At 40.0% G+C, this 18,868-nt stretch overlaps 1 protein-coding gene across 2 annotated transcripts in view; it reads right to left on the bottom strand.

The window, feature by feature from the left end:
• spata20 (spermatogenesis associated 20) overlaps positions 1 to 18,868 on the bottom strand; it is a 115,465-nt gene that overhangs the window by 73,500 nt on the left and 23,097 nt on the right. For both annotated transcript variants that reach the window (XM_066704857.1, XM_066704858.1), the window contains exons 10-11: positions 9,779 to 9,991; positions 8,739 to 8,931 (exon numbers count right to left, since the gene is read on the bottom strand). In XM_066704857.1, the coding sequence (XP_066560954.1) occupies positions 8,739 to 8,931; positions 9,779 to 9,991 (406 nt within the window). The remainder of the gene's footprint in view (positions 1 to 8,738; positions 8,932 to 9,778; positions 9,992 to 18,868) is intronic.

Here is an 18,868-nt window from a genome sequence, read left to right as displayed (position 1 = left end):
GAACTATCAAACAATTAATCCAGTATATCATGTGATGTTCTATCACACAGAGAAATCTTTACAGGTGTTTCTTCTACCAAAACATGTCATAATTGTCAATATTTTCTGAGATTTTGTATTCCTACTCAGACCAAGTATCCCCCCACCCCCCCATTTCAGGGGGGGGTGGGGGAATAAATGTGGGAGGGGTATAAAAACACTTTTTTCCCCATCAGGGAAAGTTTCACATTGTTAGAAAGCTGAGAGTCTCAGCTTTCATGGGATAAACAGGTGACAATACAACAGTGAAGAGTACACATGGGATTAAAGAGAAGCACATGGATTTGGTGCCCTTTAAAGGGTACCAGAGGGTTTTGTCAGCTTAAGGGGTTAGATTTTGTTAAAACGATTCCATGATTTCTCTTATCTCCAATTGTTTATTTGTTCTATGCTTTAATTTCAGAGTACTTTGAGACATTAAACTGTGTAAATTTCAATAAAAACTGGGAAAATTGAGCTGTTCTAAAACTTTTGACCGGTAGTGTAGGCAGGTTTGTAGCTGATAGGCTGTCCAGATCCCGTAGAGATACATTTCTTCAAGGAGGTACAAAGACTTGCAATGTGTCAGGCTTATGATGTTGTATACATGGATTACCAAAAAGCTTTTAAAAAAGGTAGCCATGAGGAATTAATCCTTCACCAGAAAGCTACTCAAATTCATATACAATACTGACTTTAGGAATGAGGGTGACATTATGAGGAACATCACCAGGGAACAAACAGACAGCTAGTACAATTTGCCGATGATGGGAGAGAGACAAGCAATAGTGAATGCCTGTATTAAGGAAAATAAAATCCAGTGTAAAGAATATTTAATTAAGTAATAGAAAAGTTCCGCATATATATTAGTTTCCTCCTTTTGGTTAAAAGAAATCACAGCAATTAAACACCAGCCATTTAAAAGACAAAGACAAAGAGCAAATGGTGGTTTCTGGAAAACACTGCATTGTATAATATGATCACATGCTGTTTCAGCTATTTCAAGCCAACTAGTTGGATGTATTGCTTTTCATTGTGGAGAAGTGTTTCAGCTTTTACGCTGGCAGTCTAATGCAATGTCTTTCAAGATGTCAGCTAGCATGCATGCAGGGACTGTGTCCTTGAGGCTGCTGCCTGACCGGCATCTCTCTGGGAAGCTGGACAGAATCCAGGCAATGCACAGGCTCAGTTAGGACAGACAGCATGATCTGGTAAACAGAAAGCGGTGTTGAAGAAAAGGCATAAGAGAGAATGCTGAAACTGTATAATGCCCTGAATTGCACAGAGTACAAGTCTCCCCTTCATAAATCTGGAAAGATTCCTATAGAAATAAGGTATAAGTACAGAAGGAGTAAACTTTGATTATCTAGCTCACTTCTTCTCAACTTGGATGTTAATCACATGTAAGAGACCTAACCCAAAACCTTGTCTGTATCCCTATTCCTAACCATGACCTTATGTCTCAATTTATGAGATCAACATCAACATCAGAACTCAAAGGAAGTACATGAGTACATTGAGGTGTAATTCCTGAGGGAACCAATCAGGAATTTGAACATTATTCTAAAGTCTGAACATAAATAATATAGTATGTATATACACATAATTGTACTTTTCAAAGAATACTGAAATATTAACTTTATTAAAAAGATTAATAATAAGGAAAATGATAGATTAGCACAAATATCCAAAAAGGACAAAAATCAAACACAGTAAATTAATGTGAAATTAAAAACCTATTAAGGGCTAATGGTGTGTCTACATACTGGTTCCCAGTTGATCTGTTTACTGGGTGAGAGTTTTTTTTTTATATACATGAGAATGATTTTTTATGAAATTCACCAGAAAAAAGATGAAAAAAAAAAAAAATACTTTAAATCAGTTTTAAAATGTATTGTACGTTTAGTATAGAATATATTTACACATTATTTTACTTGTGGAACTTAACTTCTATTCTTGCAAGCCCCCCCCCTTTTAATAATCCCAACAGTAAACTAATCTGATAAAGTTAAATGATTTGGAGCATTTTATCATATTAAATTATAGATTATTTTATAAACAAGGTCAAACAGTATTCTGTAACAGAATACTTTTTCCAAGTAACCTTCCTAACACTATATACATTCATATTGTAGCATGATGAGGGGTCAGGTCATAGGCCATCGCTATGTGCCTGCACGCGTCTTCTATTCTGCAGGACCATGGAGAGAAACAGGTAGCTATCCTGGCATCAGGACCATGGACGGCTGTAGGCGGAGCTCCCAGCATCAGGACCATGGAGAGCAGTATGGACATTTTCACAGAGCTCCAGGGAGTGCACACCTGTTGCAAATAACCCCAATACTGAAGTGTAGACCTCTGCCTTCCTTCCTTTCTCTTAGTAGTTTGCTGATGAAACAATGACGAGAGCGTGCTGGTGAGCAGCAAGGAGAGCAGACGAAAAGCAAGAGTAACGGAGGATGGCTTACAAGGATACAACGACAGAAACAGGACCCCGCTCGGTAAAGAAACCCTTCTTGTGAACAACCACCACCCTCCGGTGAAAACACATCGCCTGTGACATGAGAACAAACCCTGGAACTGCCCTTAACGGTTTTGACATGGAGAACTGTAATGCTGCTAGTAAACCGCTTAGCCACCCAGAAAGATACTTTAAAATTGTGTTTTGTTTTTGTTTAATTTGTTTGCACCACTGTAACATTCGTTAAATTGTATGTATATACATACATAGATACACAGACATTAGAAGTAATTAACAAAGTATAGGGTCAAATGTAATTCATGTTTCAGTAATTGTTGATTTTATTAACATTTAGAAGATTCCAGAATCCATTGGTGAAATCATGAAATAAAGCACTATTAAGCAGTAAAATATAAAGTAATGGTATTCCCAAGAAGGAAAATACTAATATGAAAATATAAATAAATATTACTAATAATAATAATATTAAGGAGATGGGGAAAATAAACATTTCCATAGCAAATGCAACACAAAGATGTGGGTGACAACGGATCGTCGCAGTTGTCATTGAAGCTCACAGGAGTATTCACACATGACTCTAGCTCGGCTGCCAGCTCACTCGTGCAGAGAATCCACAAAGGAGAAGTTTATTAACATTATTCAAAGGAAAAGAATGTCATATTGCTCGTTAGTGTCCAGGTTGCATAGGATGATGGTGATGCCAACTTTCATGTGCAAACAACTGGCTGACATTAAAATGTGTTGGCAGGCATGAAGTGGGCTACAGATCTGGGCAGGGTGCTTCTGTTGTGCCACGTGGGCCCTGCTGTTCCCAAAGATTGCAGCTGAAGTGTTTATCCGGCCTGCCAACTGGCAAGGATAAGACCCCTCTGCGGTTTCGACAAGTTCATTTCTCACCTCTCCATACATGGCAACAGCTGTGAGCTTATTACAATTTGCCTTACAAATAGATTTTCTTTTTTTCCGCCTATGGTTTCGGTACATAGGTCTCCTTGCCAAGACCTGGCTAGGAATACGTCTTGGGTAGATTTTGAATTACACTCCTATACCACTGCACCTGGTGCCTCTGGCCCAATGCTATTATAATTTTAGTAAAGCCCCAACCGCAAACAATAACCTGCATCAGAAAGCATGTGGGGGCGCTTAGATTTCAATAATGGAGGCAAAAATAATAATTGGAATATCTACCATTAAAATACAGAACCAATTTTGGGCTTGGCTAAAAAAGAAACTACCGCAGAATCATTATTGTATGTCAAATGCCATTAAGAAATATGCCTCGAGCCACTGCAGAAAGATTTCTCACCACCAAGTCCTGGAACACAAATGGAGACAAAGCATGTTTTTCAATTTAGAACAATCTAACTTTTACTTGTGAGAAATCAAGACAAATCTTGAGCTGCTATAATGGCACACCAGGTTTTCTGAGGGTAGTGAAGCTGTACTAATGTATCATAGATTAATCTAATAGCTTATAATTAACTAAAGCGTGTTCAGAAAATAAATGGTCTAACAAATGTTAACAGACAGTGGCTCACGTTAACAGGAGATTCTCTCAAAAGTAGTAGCCTAGTTGTACAACATTGGTTGTCAGAATGGCAAAAAGTATTTTATCTCCATTTGGAGCTGATTATGAAAACATTGTTTGCTTCTTAATAACTATATTTTACTGAAGGCATATCTTAGATACCAAATTGCTCTGACAGGTTCCTATAACCTCTACACTGTATCTTAGAGAACTGAATAAATTAAATGAAAGGCTAACTATGGTCTGGTCATGTATTTATTGGTGGATTGAATTTATCTGAAGGAGCACCGAGTTCTGTTTGGATTTTGTAAGTAACGGGGAAACCCTTTCATTGGGCCACCCAATCAGGTACCAGTGGAACAGGTTTTAGAAAAAACTTCGACATTGCTTGCAACTTCAGACAACTTCAGAGATTTGATCCAGAATAGTTACCCAATCCAGAGAGCCTTGTTAGAATACATGGCAGGTATCTAATAAACACCACCTAGAAATATACTTTGGCATTCAGCCCTTGTGATCAGAAAAATTAGAAGGAAGTCAGCTGGGACGTAACATGACAAATTACTAGGGGCCTGTATTTTATGCAACCTGCTTTCTTAGGCTGCATTTCATTCCTCCTACTGCTGGTGGTCATGTAGTAATTTTAACTTAACCCCATATTGATTAATCTCCTGATTCCTTTAATCATCCCAATTAGTCATTCTATGGAGGCACATTGGAATATTGATTAATCAGCAACAGCTACTGACATTTATTTAGATCAATTGCAAGTTGTGCAAAGTAAACTAAATAAATTATACCTATCAGTGTACAGAACACCAGGTGGATACTGTTGTTTTCTTCACTCAACTAAATGCAATTCAATTGCAATGTCTTGGACTCCATGTTTGGTTCTCTATTTCTCTTGTAATGCATCAATTTATTCACTTACCATTTATAATTATACAATACTCATCATTAGTTTTTATGGTGTAATGGATTGATTTCTTAATCATGAATGCACTTTAAACGACTGAAAACAGGTTATGTGAAATACAGGGCCCTACCAATAACATTATCTGTCCATGACTGTCAAATGTGATGCCACCAGAAACTGGAGCTTTTCTTTCGAGATTCCTGTGTGAAAGTATTTTCTGTATATTGAAACCAATCTTTCTAGGATTTTCTACACAAGAACTTGTATTTATCCCTGTATATGGCTAACTGTAACCTCAACACATTCCCGTTAATTTCCCTTGTCATAAGGAAAAACATGTGTTCCTCAGGAAACACTCACCATGGAAACAGAACAGCAGGTCGATTCTCTCTTTGCACTGAAGCTAACACCCCAAGAACAAGCAGGAAATAAAGACAGCTGCAGTGCAGGCCTGGCAGAGCATCACCAGGGAAGAAACCCAGCATCTGGTGATGTCTATGGGTTCCAGACTTCAGGCAGTCATTGACTGCAAAGGATTTGCAACCAAGTATTGAAACTCACAATTTAATTCATGATTGTTGTTAGTTTGTCCAATTACTTTTGAGCCCCTAAAATTGGGGGGACCACATATAAAAATGTGTGTAATTCCTACACCATTCACCCAATTTGGATGTAACTACCCTCAAATTAAAGATGAAAGTCTACACTTAAAGCACATCTTGCTTCCTTTCAAATCCATTGTGGTGGTGTACAGAGTCAAAATGATTACAATTGTGTCACTGTCCAAATATTTATGGACCTAACTATATGAATTCATTTGCAACTATTGATTGTGAATACATTTTTATTTAGTATGGAACTCAGATATATGTGATTTATTTTGCAAATTGATCAATTCAAGAATTTCCTTTTTGTAAGGCACTTAAAATATACAAAGTTTTTGTTAAATTTGGTATGAATGGCATAAACTGGGTCACCACTGTGATGCATACACAGGAGACAACATAGAAGAAGGCAGCAAATACTGAAAAAACTTTGAAGCACAAAGAAAATAGGTAAATTCTATGAAAATACTGTGAACAGCCTTTTAACTGTATACTTTAACAAATTGTTATGTTTTGCATGCTGATATCTTTTTGTTTTCAGTTTAAAATATCATACTTTCTATTCATCCACATAAAATATCAATTATAAAACAATAAGTATGGCTAACTGACCAAACCACTAATCTACACTTAACCAGAAAAGCATAACCATAAGTATACTGTAACGAGGTGAGGGTCCGGGTCTTCGATCACCGCTATGTGCCTGCCCTAATGCTCTCCTTTGCCATGGACAGGACCATGGACAGCAGAGCCAGACCCTCCATGGATCAGGACCATGGACAGCCGGTGGAAAAACACTGGCAAGGCAGCAGAACAGCCACACCTGCCTGTGATTACTAATCACCCAGACTGCAAGCAGGTGCGGCTGATCAGTGCAGGCTATATACAACTCACCCTGTGGTTTCTTCTTTGTCTTGGAAGGTGGGGAGTGGACGGAAAGACAAGGAGGGTGGCGTGAGTAACAAACAAACAAACAAACAAACAAACAAACAAAACAAACAAAACAAACAAACAAAACAAACAAACAAACGGAATTGAAAACAGGATGACAACTTGGACTGGCTGAGGACCTCGAGCGGTGTTTGGATTGATCTGGAAGACTAAGACCCTGGTGACGACCCCTGGTACCCTTTTGACCACGAGACTGCCTAACCCCTCAAGACTTGTTTGTTTTGTTAACCCTGGGAAACCACTTCGCTGTCCTAAGCTAGTTAAGGATTTTGTTTTGGGTAGCAGACCATCCCTGCTACAGATGGCGCTCCTTAGAAAGAGCTAGGCTTTTGTTTTCTCTCTTTGGTTTCCCAATATCCAAGGTGGAATGACAATAAACCAACAGCCTGGGGCTGTATTTACCCTCTTCTGTGGTTTGTGTTGCTGTATTTTGACATTGTTCCTGCCTAACATTCATTGGCTGCTGTAGCCCCACCCCGCACCTCGTTACAATACATATTGACACTTGCATTACAGTAGAAGAGTGAGCTTGAAGTTTAGATAGCTTCTGCAATGATCAGTAAAATGCCTTTTGACTTTGCTCACTTAGGGGAACTTGTTTCCAAATTTTCCAAGAGGGATTTCTATTTTTAAGTCTTTAAGAGAAATACTTGTACTTTTTCTATAGTTCTTGTACAAGTATGCAAATTCACAAAGATGATGTTGATCTGTAAACAGACAAATAGTTCATTCCATGGGTGGACTACTAACTTGATCCTCAATTTAAATGTATCAGAAGCTCACCAATATTGATTATATAGCTTTAAGCCTTGTCAAACTGCTGTAGAAATCAAAAGCTTCCTCATTGTAAACGCTGGCTCCTTTTATCCCCCTTCAAAGCATAAGTTTCTTTCAAAAATTTCAAAAAGCATCGCTTGGTCATTGGTCAAGATTTTGTGAATCTTCTTACTTTCACTTCTCTTAGTATATTGAAGTTCTGGTTGACCGAGGAGGGTCTTTTGTGTGTGTAAGAGAAATTGATTTGCAATGGTTCAAAAACTCATAACTTAATTCTAATTGGATTTATTCATCATAATTACAGGATCCAGGCTCCCAGATAAACAGTGTCTATTCCCTGTGGAGGTAATTACCCTACTGGCAGTGTGGAGGGGACAGGTGTACCACTGGGACAAAGAGTGTGCAGGAGAACTGATTTAAAGGATGTTTTTCGGTTTCATGTCATTTCCCCAACACATTTGAGGTTTTTGCCTGGATCATACAAACAATATTTGTTTTTCATAAAGTTTTACCAATTCAATTATTAAAAACATTTAAGAAAATATTTCTACATCTTGAATTTATTCGATTGCCTCCAAATAGGTTATATGATGCTACATCAGAGCAGTAACATAATTATAAAAGGAACTGCTTTGATAGTAAAATGCTGAAATCAAAGTGGCTACACAAAATAATCCTATACATTCTGTATTTCCGCTATTACTTATTCATATGTTTTAGAGCAAATTAATGTGAAAGCCTGCAGCTATGTAGGAGGAAGAAGAACAAAAAATGTTGAAAAACATCTCCAGGATCAAAGCTCCTAGTCCAGCACAGGTCTTAACACTTCTGAGTAGCAGCTTCAGGCTCTCACTGTATGTAACAATGTCTTTTCAGAAGACAGCAACCCCAGGAATATGAAAGAGGGTTTCTTTGCTCAGGGCTGTCACAAGCTCAATGTTCATTAGCAGGACTTTTGTACATTATATTAGCATGTTCATACATGTCTTTGATCTTGTTCTGGGATTCGATATATTTCATTTCTTGTTTTTTCAAGGGGCTTCTGTGCTGATGTCCCCTCTCTGTCCATGTGTCCATGAATGCCGTTTTAATTCAGGCATGCTAAAGAGCTGCTTTCTTGGCACTGTATAAAAACATTGCAAACATGTAGTTTTCTGTGTTAGGAATATAAACCCATGAGCCTCAATTGAACCTGTTTTCAAGGGGGGTGAAGATGACAGACCAATCATGCATGAAATTAATTTAAGGCAGTCTTTGGAGATATTCAAGGGTCTGATCTTCTAAGTAAACAAGCCTGTTTGTGTTGCTCTAATTTACAGATGTGAATGACCCAATCAATCAATCAATCATGTATAAAGCCCCTTTCATGGCTAGCAGTCCAAGGCACTGGTCAAAAACTAGTACAAATAGAACAATCACCCACACTGACCCAAGCTGACAGCTGTGATCTGTGTATCTTACCATTCCAGGAAGACAGCATCTTGCTATCGAGGTGAGGCCGAGGTCGTTGGCGTCTGACCTCAGCTAGCCTCTGCCTGCCCTCTCTCAGGATCTCCTTCGCCCTGTCCACACTCAGGCCAAACTTGGCAGCAGTCAGCTCCACCGAGTAGCGGACAATTAGAACGTTCTGACCCTTCAGCTCCCCATGGGGGTCCTGCAACACCGAACGTCAGTTAGACATTGAAGATCAGTAAGGTAATCATGACAATGTCCATGATTGGGTTTCTACTTTTGCTTCAGCAACACACACTTTCAGTCAGTTATGTTCTAAGGCTTTACAACACTTTCTTTCCTCTTCTATTAACAGTATATTATATATATATATATATATATATATATATATATATATATATATATGATGATATTCCCAAATGTGAATTTGGAGGCTCTTTGACCATGGGGGCTAAGGCAGGTACACTCCATCTTGGGTAAGGAGGCTGAAGTCAAGGAGGCCATTTTGGTAGAGGCTCTTAAGGGTGTAATTTATTATTAATGGAGTGATTGGTGACACTTGGTCACACTCACTTAAATGCACATGGGGAACAAAAAGAAAGGAAAGAACTGGGGTGACTGTGGGAAGAAAACAAACAGTTTACAGGGTAAACAGGCTTAGCCATCCCTGGGAGTTTAGTTGATATTGGTATACTTGAGGACCTGAAGATGGGTTAGGTTTTGTTTGTTTGTTTTGTTCAGGAACTGTATAAAAAAAAAAGCCACAGAATTCCACGCTATACCCGTGTGTGTTTATGTGGTTAGAAGACACAAGTGAGAAGCTGGAAAGGCAATCAGCTACAGGTTTAGTCAGTACCTGGAAGCACATCCATCACAATATATACACACAGAGATCAACGATTTACAAAGGAAGCTATTGAATTGATCCGAAGAGATGAAAAAAGACCCAGACAAAGAACACATAAAAAATGGGAACATCTGCTTTGAGAGAAGCATATAATTTATCCTGGGAAAGCTTTATGCATTCAAGCATTCATTCCCACACACACCTGTTCAGACTGCACGTTGCCCTGCTCCTCCACCCCGTAGTGATGCATGAAGATGTCTGCCTGAGTGGCAGGAACCGTTGCCTCAGTTACAGGCTGGGAGAGAAGGCTCTTAATTTCGTCGTGAGTCCACACGCAGAAAGCCCCCTCTTTCTTCTCTGTGGACTCTGCCGTGGGGTACGAGTCCGCATCCTCCGCACTGTAGAACCCCCCAGACTGTGAAAGACAAAGCAGTGGTCAAGACTATGGTGAGGAGCTATGATTCATGTTATAGCAACGATTGCCAGTTGCCAGATAGTTTTTTTTTTTTTTTTTTTAAACCGCCCAGTAATAATACATTCCAATAACCATTACCAGGACCCAGCCACTATTATAACTTTGTCTGGAGAGTCACACCCCCAACCAGGATATCCTACAAATCCAGACATTCAAATATAATCGGATGAGGCAGACAAACATGAAATACTACAAACAGTATTTAAACCCTACATTTACCACAGGATATATATATATATATATATATATATATATATATATATATATATATATATATACACACACTCACCTAAAGGAATATTAGGAACACCATACTAATACTGTGTTTGACCCCCTTTCGCCTTCAGAACTGCCTTAATTCTACGTGGCATTGATTCAACAAGGTGCTGAAAGCATTCTTTAGAAATGTTGGCCCATATTGATAGGATAGCATCTTGCAGTTGATGGAGATTTGTGGGATGCACATCCAGGGCACGAAGCTCCCGTTCCACCACATCCCAAAGATGCTCTATTGGGTTGAGATCTGGTGACTGTGGGGGCCAGTTTAGTACAGTGAACTCATTGTCATGTTCAAGAAACCAATTTGAAATGATTCGACCTTTGTGACATGGTGCATTATCCTGCTGGAAGTAGCCATCAGAGGATGGGTACATGGTGGTCATAAAGGGATGGACATGGTCAGAAACAATGTTCAGGTAGGCCGTGGCATTTAAACGATGCCCAATTGGCACTAAGGGGCCTAAAGTGTGCCAAGAAAACATCCCCCACACCATTACACCACCACCACCAGCCTGCACAGTGGTAACAAGGCATGATGGATCCATGTTCTCATTCTGTTTATGCCAAATTCTGACTCTACCATCTGAATGTCTCAACAGAAATCGAGACTCATCAGACCAGGCAACATTTTTCCAGTCTTCAACTGTCCAATTTTGGTGAGCTTGTGCAAATTGTAGCCTCTTTTTCCTATTTGTAGTGGAGATGAGTGGTACCCGGTGGGGTCTTCTGCTGTTGTAGCCCATCCGCCTCAAGGTTGTACGTGTTGTGGCTTCACAAATGCTTTGCTGCATACCTCGGTTGTAACGAGTGGTTATTTCAGTCAAAGTTGCTCTTCTATCAGCTTGAATCAGTCGGCCCATTCTCCTCTGACCTCTAGCATCAACAAGGCATTTTCGCCCACAGGACTGCCGCATACTGGATGTTTTTCCCTTTTCACACCATTCTTTGTAAACCCTAGAAATGGTTGTGCGTGAAAATCCCAGTAACTGAGCAGATTGTGAAATACTCAGACCGGCCCGTCTGGCACCAACAACCATGCCACGCTCAAAATTGCTTAAATCACCTTTCTTTCCCATTCAGACATTCAGTTTGGAGTTCAGGAGATTGTCTTGACCAGGACCACACCCCTAAATGCATTGAAGCAACTGCCATGTGATTGGTTGGTTAGATAATTGCATTAATGAGAAATTGAACAGGTGTTCCTAATAATCCTTTAGGTGAGTGTATATATATACACAGTGAGGGAAAAAAGTATTTGATCCCCTGCTGATTTTGTACGTTTGCCCACTGACAAAGAAATGATCAGTCTATAATTTTAATGGTAGGTGTATTTTAACAGTGAGAGACAGAATAACAACTAAAAAATCCAGAAAAACGCATTTCAAAAAAGTTATAAATTGATTTGCATGTTAATGAGGGAAATAAGTATTTGACCCCTTCGACTTAGTACTTGGTGGCAAAACCCTTGTTGGCAATCACAGAGGTCAGACGTTTCTTGTTGTTAGCCACCAGGTTTGCACACATCTCAGGAGGGATTTTGTCCCACTCCTCTTTGCAGATCCTCTACAAGTCATTAAGGTTTCGAGGCTGACGTTTGGCAACTCGGACCTTCAGCTCCCTCCACAGATTTTCTATGGGATTAAGGTCTGGAGACTGGCTAGGCCACTCCAGGACCTTAATGTGCTTCTTCTTGAGCCACTCCGTGTAGTTCTGGGCTGATTCCTCACCGTTCTCATGATCATTAAACTCCACGAGGTGAGATCTTGCATGGAGCCCCAGACCGAGGGAGACTGACATTTATTTTGTGTTTCTTCCATTTGCGAATAATCGCACCAACTGTTGTCACCTTCTCACCAAGCTGCTTGGCGATGGTCTTGTAGCCCATTCCAGCCTTGTGTAGGTCTACAATCTTGTCCCAGACATCCTTGGACAGCTCTTTGGTCTTGGCCATGGTGGAGAGTTTGGAATGTGATTGATTGATTGCTTCTGTGGACAGGTGTCTTAGATACAGGTCCCTTTAAGAGAGTGCTCCTAATCTCAGCTCGTTACCTGTATAAAAGACACCTGGGAGCCAGAAATCTTGCCGATTGATAGGGAATCAAATAATTATTTCCCTCATTGACATGCAAATCAATATTTGCAATTATAACTTTTTTGAAATGCGTTTTTCTGGATTTCTTTGCTGTTATTCTGTCCCTCACTATTAAAATACACCTACCATTAAAATTATAGACTGATCATTTCTTTGTCAGTGGGCAAACGTACAAAATCAGCAGGGGATCAAATACTTTTTTCCCTCACTGTATATACACACAATAACTATTTGTATACAGATAAACAGATGCATGTAACAACAGAATTCCTCTTTGTCAGACATGTAACTATAAATCATAAATCACCATAGATGAGCGAGTGACTGGATAGAAGAAAACCAAACAACAATAAATAAATACAAAAAATCAGGAGACAGTATCATATCAAAACAACAGAAGTGTTTTTGTCAAAGACATTAATTGTATCCTAAACTGTACACCCCATTATGCGCAATCACCTAACCAAAAAGAACTCTGTTTTAAGACCCGTGCTGATGTAAAATGAGGCTGCAAAATTATGATAAATGTAAAACCAAGTAAAATCATAAGAAGCTGGATTGAAACAAATATATACGGTACCACAGTCACCTCGACATTCATAACTTGTTAGCACTCTCCTTGGTAGGGCCCAGCATTCAATTGAGCTTGAAACCCTGAACATAAACCTTCCTCTGAGATCCCTGCTTTAGTGAGCCATCGTGACTCTCTCGGGTCGATAACTGACTGAATCATTTCCCAGTTAAGGAGATGTGTTACATGGAACCCAAGTTAACATATCAGGTAGGGCATTCTATCCCTTCGAACAAAAACACTGAACTGAGAAATATTTTCATCTGTATTAATGGGAGATTATGGAGGATTTGGTCACCTCCCAATTTGTATTGCTTTGTTCCGTAAAACTTTTCTACTCAGGAAAATACTACAAGGTTTAAATTATAATCTTATATCAGTGATTCCCCAAAGCTAGACACCAGGACACACTGGAACTGGGTTTGGGTGAACAGACATCTTACCCGCAGTACTCAATTACTTAATTAAGGCCGGTTTACACTCCGTCACCCGATAGTCGCTGAAGAGCAAAGCAACCGGTGATCAACGTTGTCGTGACGCTGTGCAGTTTCTGGCAACAGTCGCCCTGGTCAATAATGACAGTTGCTAGTCGCATCGCTGAGAGTTCAAATCAACTGAACTTTGACCTCGTTGCTGACCCCGCTGCTAGGCACTTCATTTATAGAGTATTCGTGATCCAACGCTAATATGGAAGACAGGCTGGATGTTGAAAAGCTTCTCAGCGCAATAACCTTATATCCCTGTATATACCAGGTCGACAGAGCTGATTATAAAGATCAGCAAAAAAAGGAGAATGCTTGGGCATCGATTGTTTCTCAAGTGCAGTCCACCTGTGAGTATTTTCCCGTCACAAGTGATATTTTTAACAATGCATGTTTACCCACGCATAATGTCATCGCATTGTCATTTGACAGATATACGAAGCATAGGCATGTGTAAACCATTAAAATGTTATGAGTGAAGGTGAGTTAGTGTAGAAATAAGGACAGCCCATATAACTTATGTCATTAGCCCATATGCATTTTATAAACAGAATAGTAATACGCAATAATGCCTGCCCATTGAATAAGGACCATTGCATCGGATTTTATTTATAACTCAGTGTTTTGTTAGTGTAAGATAATGAGAACTACATTGTATTACAATTTGTACTACTAGCTTAGTTAAATCATCATGCGTAGATACATTTGTTGCAAAACAGAAGAAGTTATTATTTTTTTTTTTTTACTTTGGGCATGGACAATAAAGTTTATTTAATTCACAAGGCTGATGCACAACTTTATTTTCTTTATTAAAAAAGGGTGCATTCGTTTTCAAATTTAACTAAATTTACACACATTTACATTATCTAAATATAATCACACCATAAGCATGTTTAATGACATTTGACATATCTATTCACATAATATTTCAAGGTAATTAAGAGCAATGTTGTGGTTTTTGTTACAAATGTTTAATAAGTCTTGTTATTCTAGCAAAAGGAGTGCAAAAACTTTGCAAAAGCTCAAAAGTTTCAAAAGTTTGAGGGATGTTTATGCCAGACATAAAAAGAAAATTCCTAAAAGGAGTGGCTCTGGAGCTGATGGGCCAAAAATAAAGTGGGCATATTATGCCCAAATGTCATTCCTGGACCCTTTTATAAAAACGGGCAAGTGAGTATAGATTAATAGTATGATTACAGTTAGAGAATATTAATTAGCCAATCAGCGTTACGAGAATAGCCTATATTACAGAACATGAATAGTATAAGCATGGAACTTAGATTAGAAGTCTACAAGAACCTTAACTGATGCAAGGCCAATTTAAATCAAATTCAATGCAAAACATGTATATATGTCTACTGTAAAATGCATCGCAGTCGTTCAGGCTTAAGCCAGTCTGAAAAACGTTATATGGAAATCTGAAGAAGCCAGGTGTTCAGGAGAGGTGATCAAGGATAATATTATGTTACACTATATTATATATTTTAATAGTTTAAGCACTTTGGCGCAATCGAAAACATTATAAAGCCAAGAGTCTGAGTGGTACACAGAGGAATCTGGACCCCAGAGTTGGACGCCAACTAGAAAGTTTGCTTAAAATAATAACTTCTGAAACAATACTGACAATATCACTAAAATACCAACACTTTTGAGTATAGAGCTCACGGCTCACACATCTTTTTTTATAATAGACCCTACACAAATGCACCTCCGAGTTTATTAATATATATATATATATATATATATACACTCACCTAAAGGATTATTAGGAACACCATACTAATACTGTGTTTGACCCCCTTTCGCCTTCAGAACTGCCTTAATTCTATGTGGCATTGATTCAACAAGGTGCTGAAAGCATTCTTTAGAAATGTTGGCCCATATTGATAGGATAGCATCTTGCAGTTGATGGAGATTTGTGGGATGCACATCCAGGGCACGAAGCTCCCGTTCCACCACATCCCAAAGATGCTCTATTGGGTTGAGATCTGGTGACTGTGGGGGCCAGTTTAGTACAGTGAACTCATTGTCATGTTCAAGAAACCAATTTGAAATGATTCGACCTTTGTGACATGGTGCATTATCCTGCTGGAAGTAGCCATCAGAGGATGGGTACATGGTGGTCATAAAGGGATGGACATGGTCAGAAACAATGCTCAGGTAGGCCGTGGCATTTAAACGATGCCCAATTGGCACTAAGGGGCCTAAAGTGTGCCAAGAAAACATCCCCCACACCATTACACCACCACCACCAGCCTGCACAGTGGTAACAAGGCATGATGGATCCATGTTCTCATTCTGTATACGCCAAATTCTGACTCTACCATCTGAATGTCTCAACAGAAATCGAGACTCATCAGACCAGGCAACATTTTTCCAGTCTTCAACTGTCCAATTTTGGTGAGCTTGTGCAAATTGTAGCCTCTTTTTCCTATTTGTAGTGGAGATGAGTGGTACCCGGTGGGGTCTTCTGCTGTTGTAGCCCATCCGCCTCAAGGTTGTACGTGTTGTGGCTTCACAAATGCTTTGCTGCATACCTCGGTTGTAACGAGTGGTTATTTCAGTCAAAGTTGCTCTTCTATCAGCTTGAATCAGTCGGCCCATTCTCCTCTGACCTCTAGCATCAACAAGGCATTTTCGCCCACAGGACTGCCACATACTGGATGTTTTTCCCTTTTCACACCATTCTTTGTAAACCCTAGAAATGGTTGTGCGTGAAAATCCCAGTAACTGAGCAGATTGTGAAATACTCAGACCGGCCTGTCTGGCACCAACAACCATGCCACGCTCAAAATTGCTTAAATCACCTTTCTTTCCCATTCAGACATTCAGTTTGGAGTTCAGGAGATTGTCTTGACCAGGACCACACCCCTAAATGCATTGAAGCAACTGCCATGTGATTGGTTGGTTAGATAATTGCATTAATGAGAAATTGAACAGGTGTTCCTAATAATCCTTTAGGTGAGTGTATATTATATACACCGATCAGCCATAAGGTCCCCCTTTTGCCGCCAAAACAGCCCTGACCCGTCGAGACATTTACTCTACTAGACCTCTGAAGGTGTGCTGTGGTGTCTGGCACCAAGACATTAGCAGCAGATCCTTTAAGTCCTGTAAGTTGCGTGGTGGGGCCTCCACGGATCGGACTTGTTTGTCCAGCACATCCCACAGATGCTCGATTGGATTGAGATCTGGGGAATTTGGAGGCCAAGTCAACACCATGAACTCATGATTCATCAGACCAGGCCACCTTCTTCCATTGCTCCGTGGTCCAGTTCTGATGCTCACGTGCCCATTGTAGGTGCTTTCGGCAGTGGACAGGGGTCAGCATGGGCACCCTGACTGGTCTGCGGCTACGCAGCCCCATACGCAACAAACTGCGATGCACTGTGTGTTCTGACACCTTTCTATCAGAACCAGCATTCACTTTTTGAGCAATTTGAGCTACAGTAGCTTGTCTGTTGGATTGGACCACACGGGCCAGCCTTCGCTCCCCACGTGCATCAATGAGCCTTCGCTCCCTGTCGTCGGTTCACCGCTTTTCCTTCCTTGGACCACTTTTGATAGGTACTGACCACTGCAGACCGGGAACACCCCACAAGAGCTGCAGTTTTGGAGATGCTCTGACCCAGTCGTCTAGCCATCACAATTTGGACCTCGTCAAAGTCGCTCAGATCCTTACGCTTGCCACATCAACTTTGAGGACAAAATGTTCACTTGCTGCCTAATATATCCCACCCACTGACAGGTGCCATGATAACGAGATTATCAGTGTTATTCACTTCACCTGTCAGTGGTCATAATGTTATGGCTTATCGGTTTATATATATATATATATATATATATATATATATATATATATATACACACACACACACACACATACCATGATCGCCTCTGGTCATCTGTGATTCAGCAAGTTTACCAGTACATCTTGGCGTATTTCAGACCTATCAATCAACAATATTTTTCTTATTAATCGGGACACATGGAAACATGCAACTGGCATGTGAAATGTGTAATGAACAAAACGTTGAACCACAAAGTGAGACACACATGAGTGACAACGTAGGCCTTACTGAATCAATCACTGCTCCAATCATCGCACAAAAACACCTGCTGAGGAGAAAAAAGAAAAAGCTGCGAAATTGACAGGGAGCTAGTCAAAATCTTGAAAGAGTCATCAGAAGCGATGAAGAAAAGATGCATGCCCACCGAGACAACCCTGTGGGCTCAATCTGTAGCCATGCATCTGGACAAGATGGCACCATACCAGAAAGCCTTAGCAAGGCTTAAAATTGAAACCTTCCTCGTAGAGGAAGAGAAGTAATGCTTAAAACTTTGGCGGACAGTTGCAGCATCTGCACTGAATGAATTGGCTCCAGTCCGGGTGCAGTTTTGGATGCAGGACTCTTCCAATACTTTTTGCCAATGTCCCTCGATTACATTCCCATTTCCATCTTCTCTGTCCACAGCATTTGGGGGGCAATACGTTCTCTGCTGTGGAGGTAGAGTACGGTCCATCTGTTGTAGGAAGTTATGAAGACAGACACAATTACACAATTACAATTATTTTCCTACTTTTGCATGTATGGGCTTACGAAAAACACACCTACCCTTGTTGCCCTGGAAAGTCTGTAATTGAATATCCTTTCATCCTCTGGAAGGCTGGGGCCAGGAAAAGGTCGCATCAAATTTGTTCGCAGAGGAAATGCTTCGTCCCCAACAAACACATAGGGCACTGTAACACTGGTCCCCCGCAGATTGCTGGCATTTGGTAAATTCACCCATTTCCATTTTCTGCCCAAAGGCCGATCTGCTAAACACTCCTCCATCACTTTGCCTCCCTGGGCTTGCAATGTCAACCATGGTAAAACAATACCGGACATCACACACTGCCATCAGTACAATGCTGAGTGTCGATTTATAATTAAAATACATAGATCCAGCATTATCAGGGGCTTGCATAACGACATGCTTTCCATCAATTGCAAAGTTCCAAATTTCTTCAAACAGAGATGCCATTTCTCTCCATGTGCACATCTGGGGAACTTGAAGAACCTGGGGCTATTCTATTTTTGATCTACATTATAATATAGTAAATATGATATAGTATTACAGGAATTGTTCAAGTCATCAAATCGAATAAATGAATGATAAGATGACCATATTGCTCTATAATCCTCGGGACAAGTTGAAACATAACGGGATTTACATTTCCCCATAAATTGACATACATTAACACACAATTATAAGAAGAACATGGACGTATAACTGACAAGCATAACACAGGAGAGACTACGACCAGCTGTTGCTTTTCCTGCAACTGATCAGACTGAATAAACAGCTGATCAGTGATAATAACTTGAAGATAAATTGCAGGCATATTGGTT

Source organism: Amia ocellicauda, chromosome 5 (assembly GCF_036373705.1).
Source record: "Amia ocellicauda isolate fAmiCal2 chromosome 5, fAmiCal2.hap1, whole genome shotgun sequence".
Lineage (NCBI taxonomy): Eukaryota > Metazoa > Chordata > Actinopteri > Amiiformes > Amiidae > Amia > Amia ocellicauda.
The sequence above is the reverse complement of the archived record's forward strand: the minus strand, read 5'-3'. Positions and strand labels throughout refer to the sequence as shown.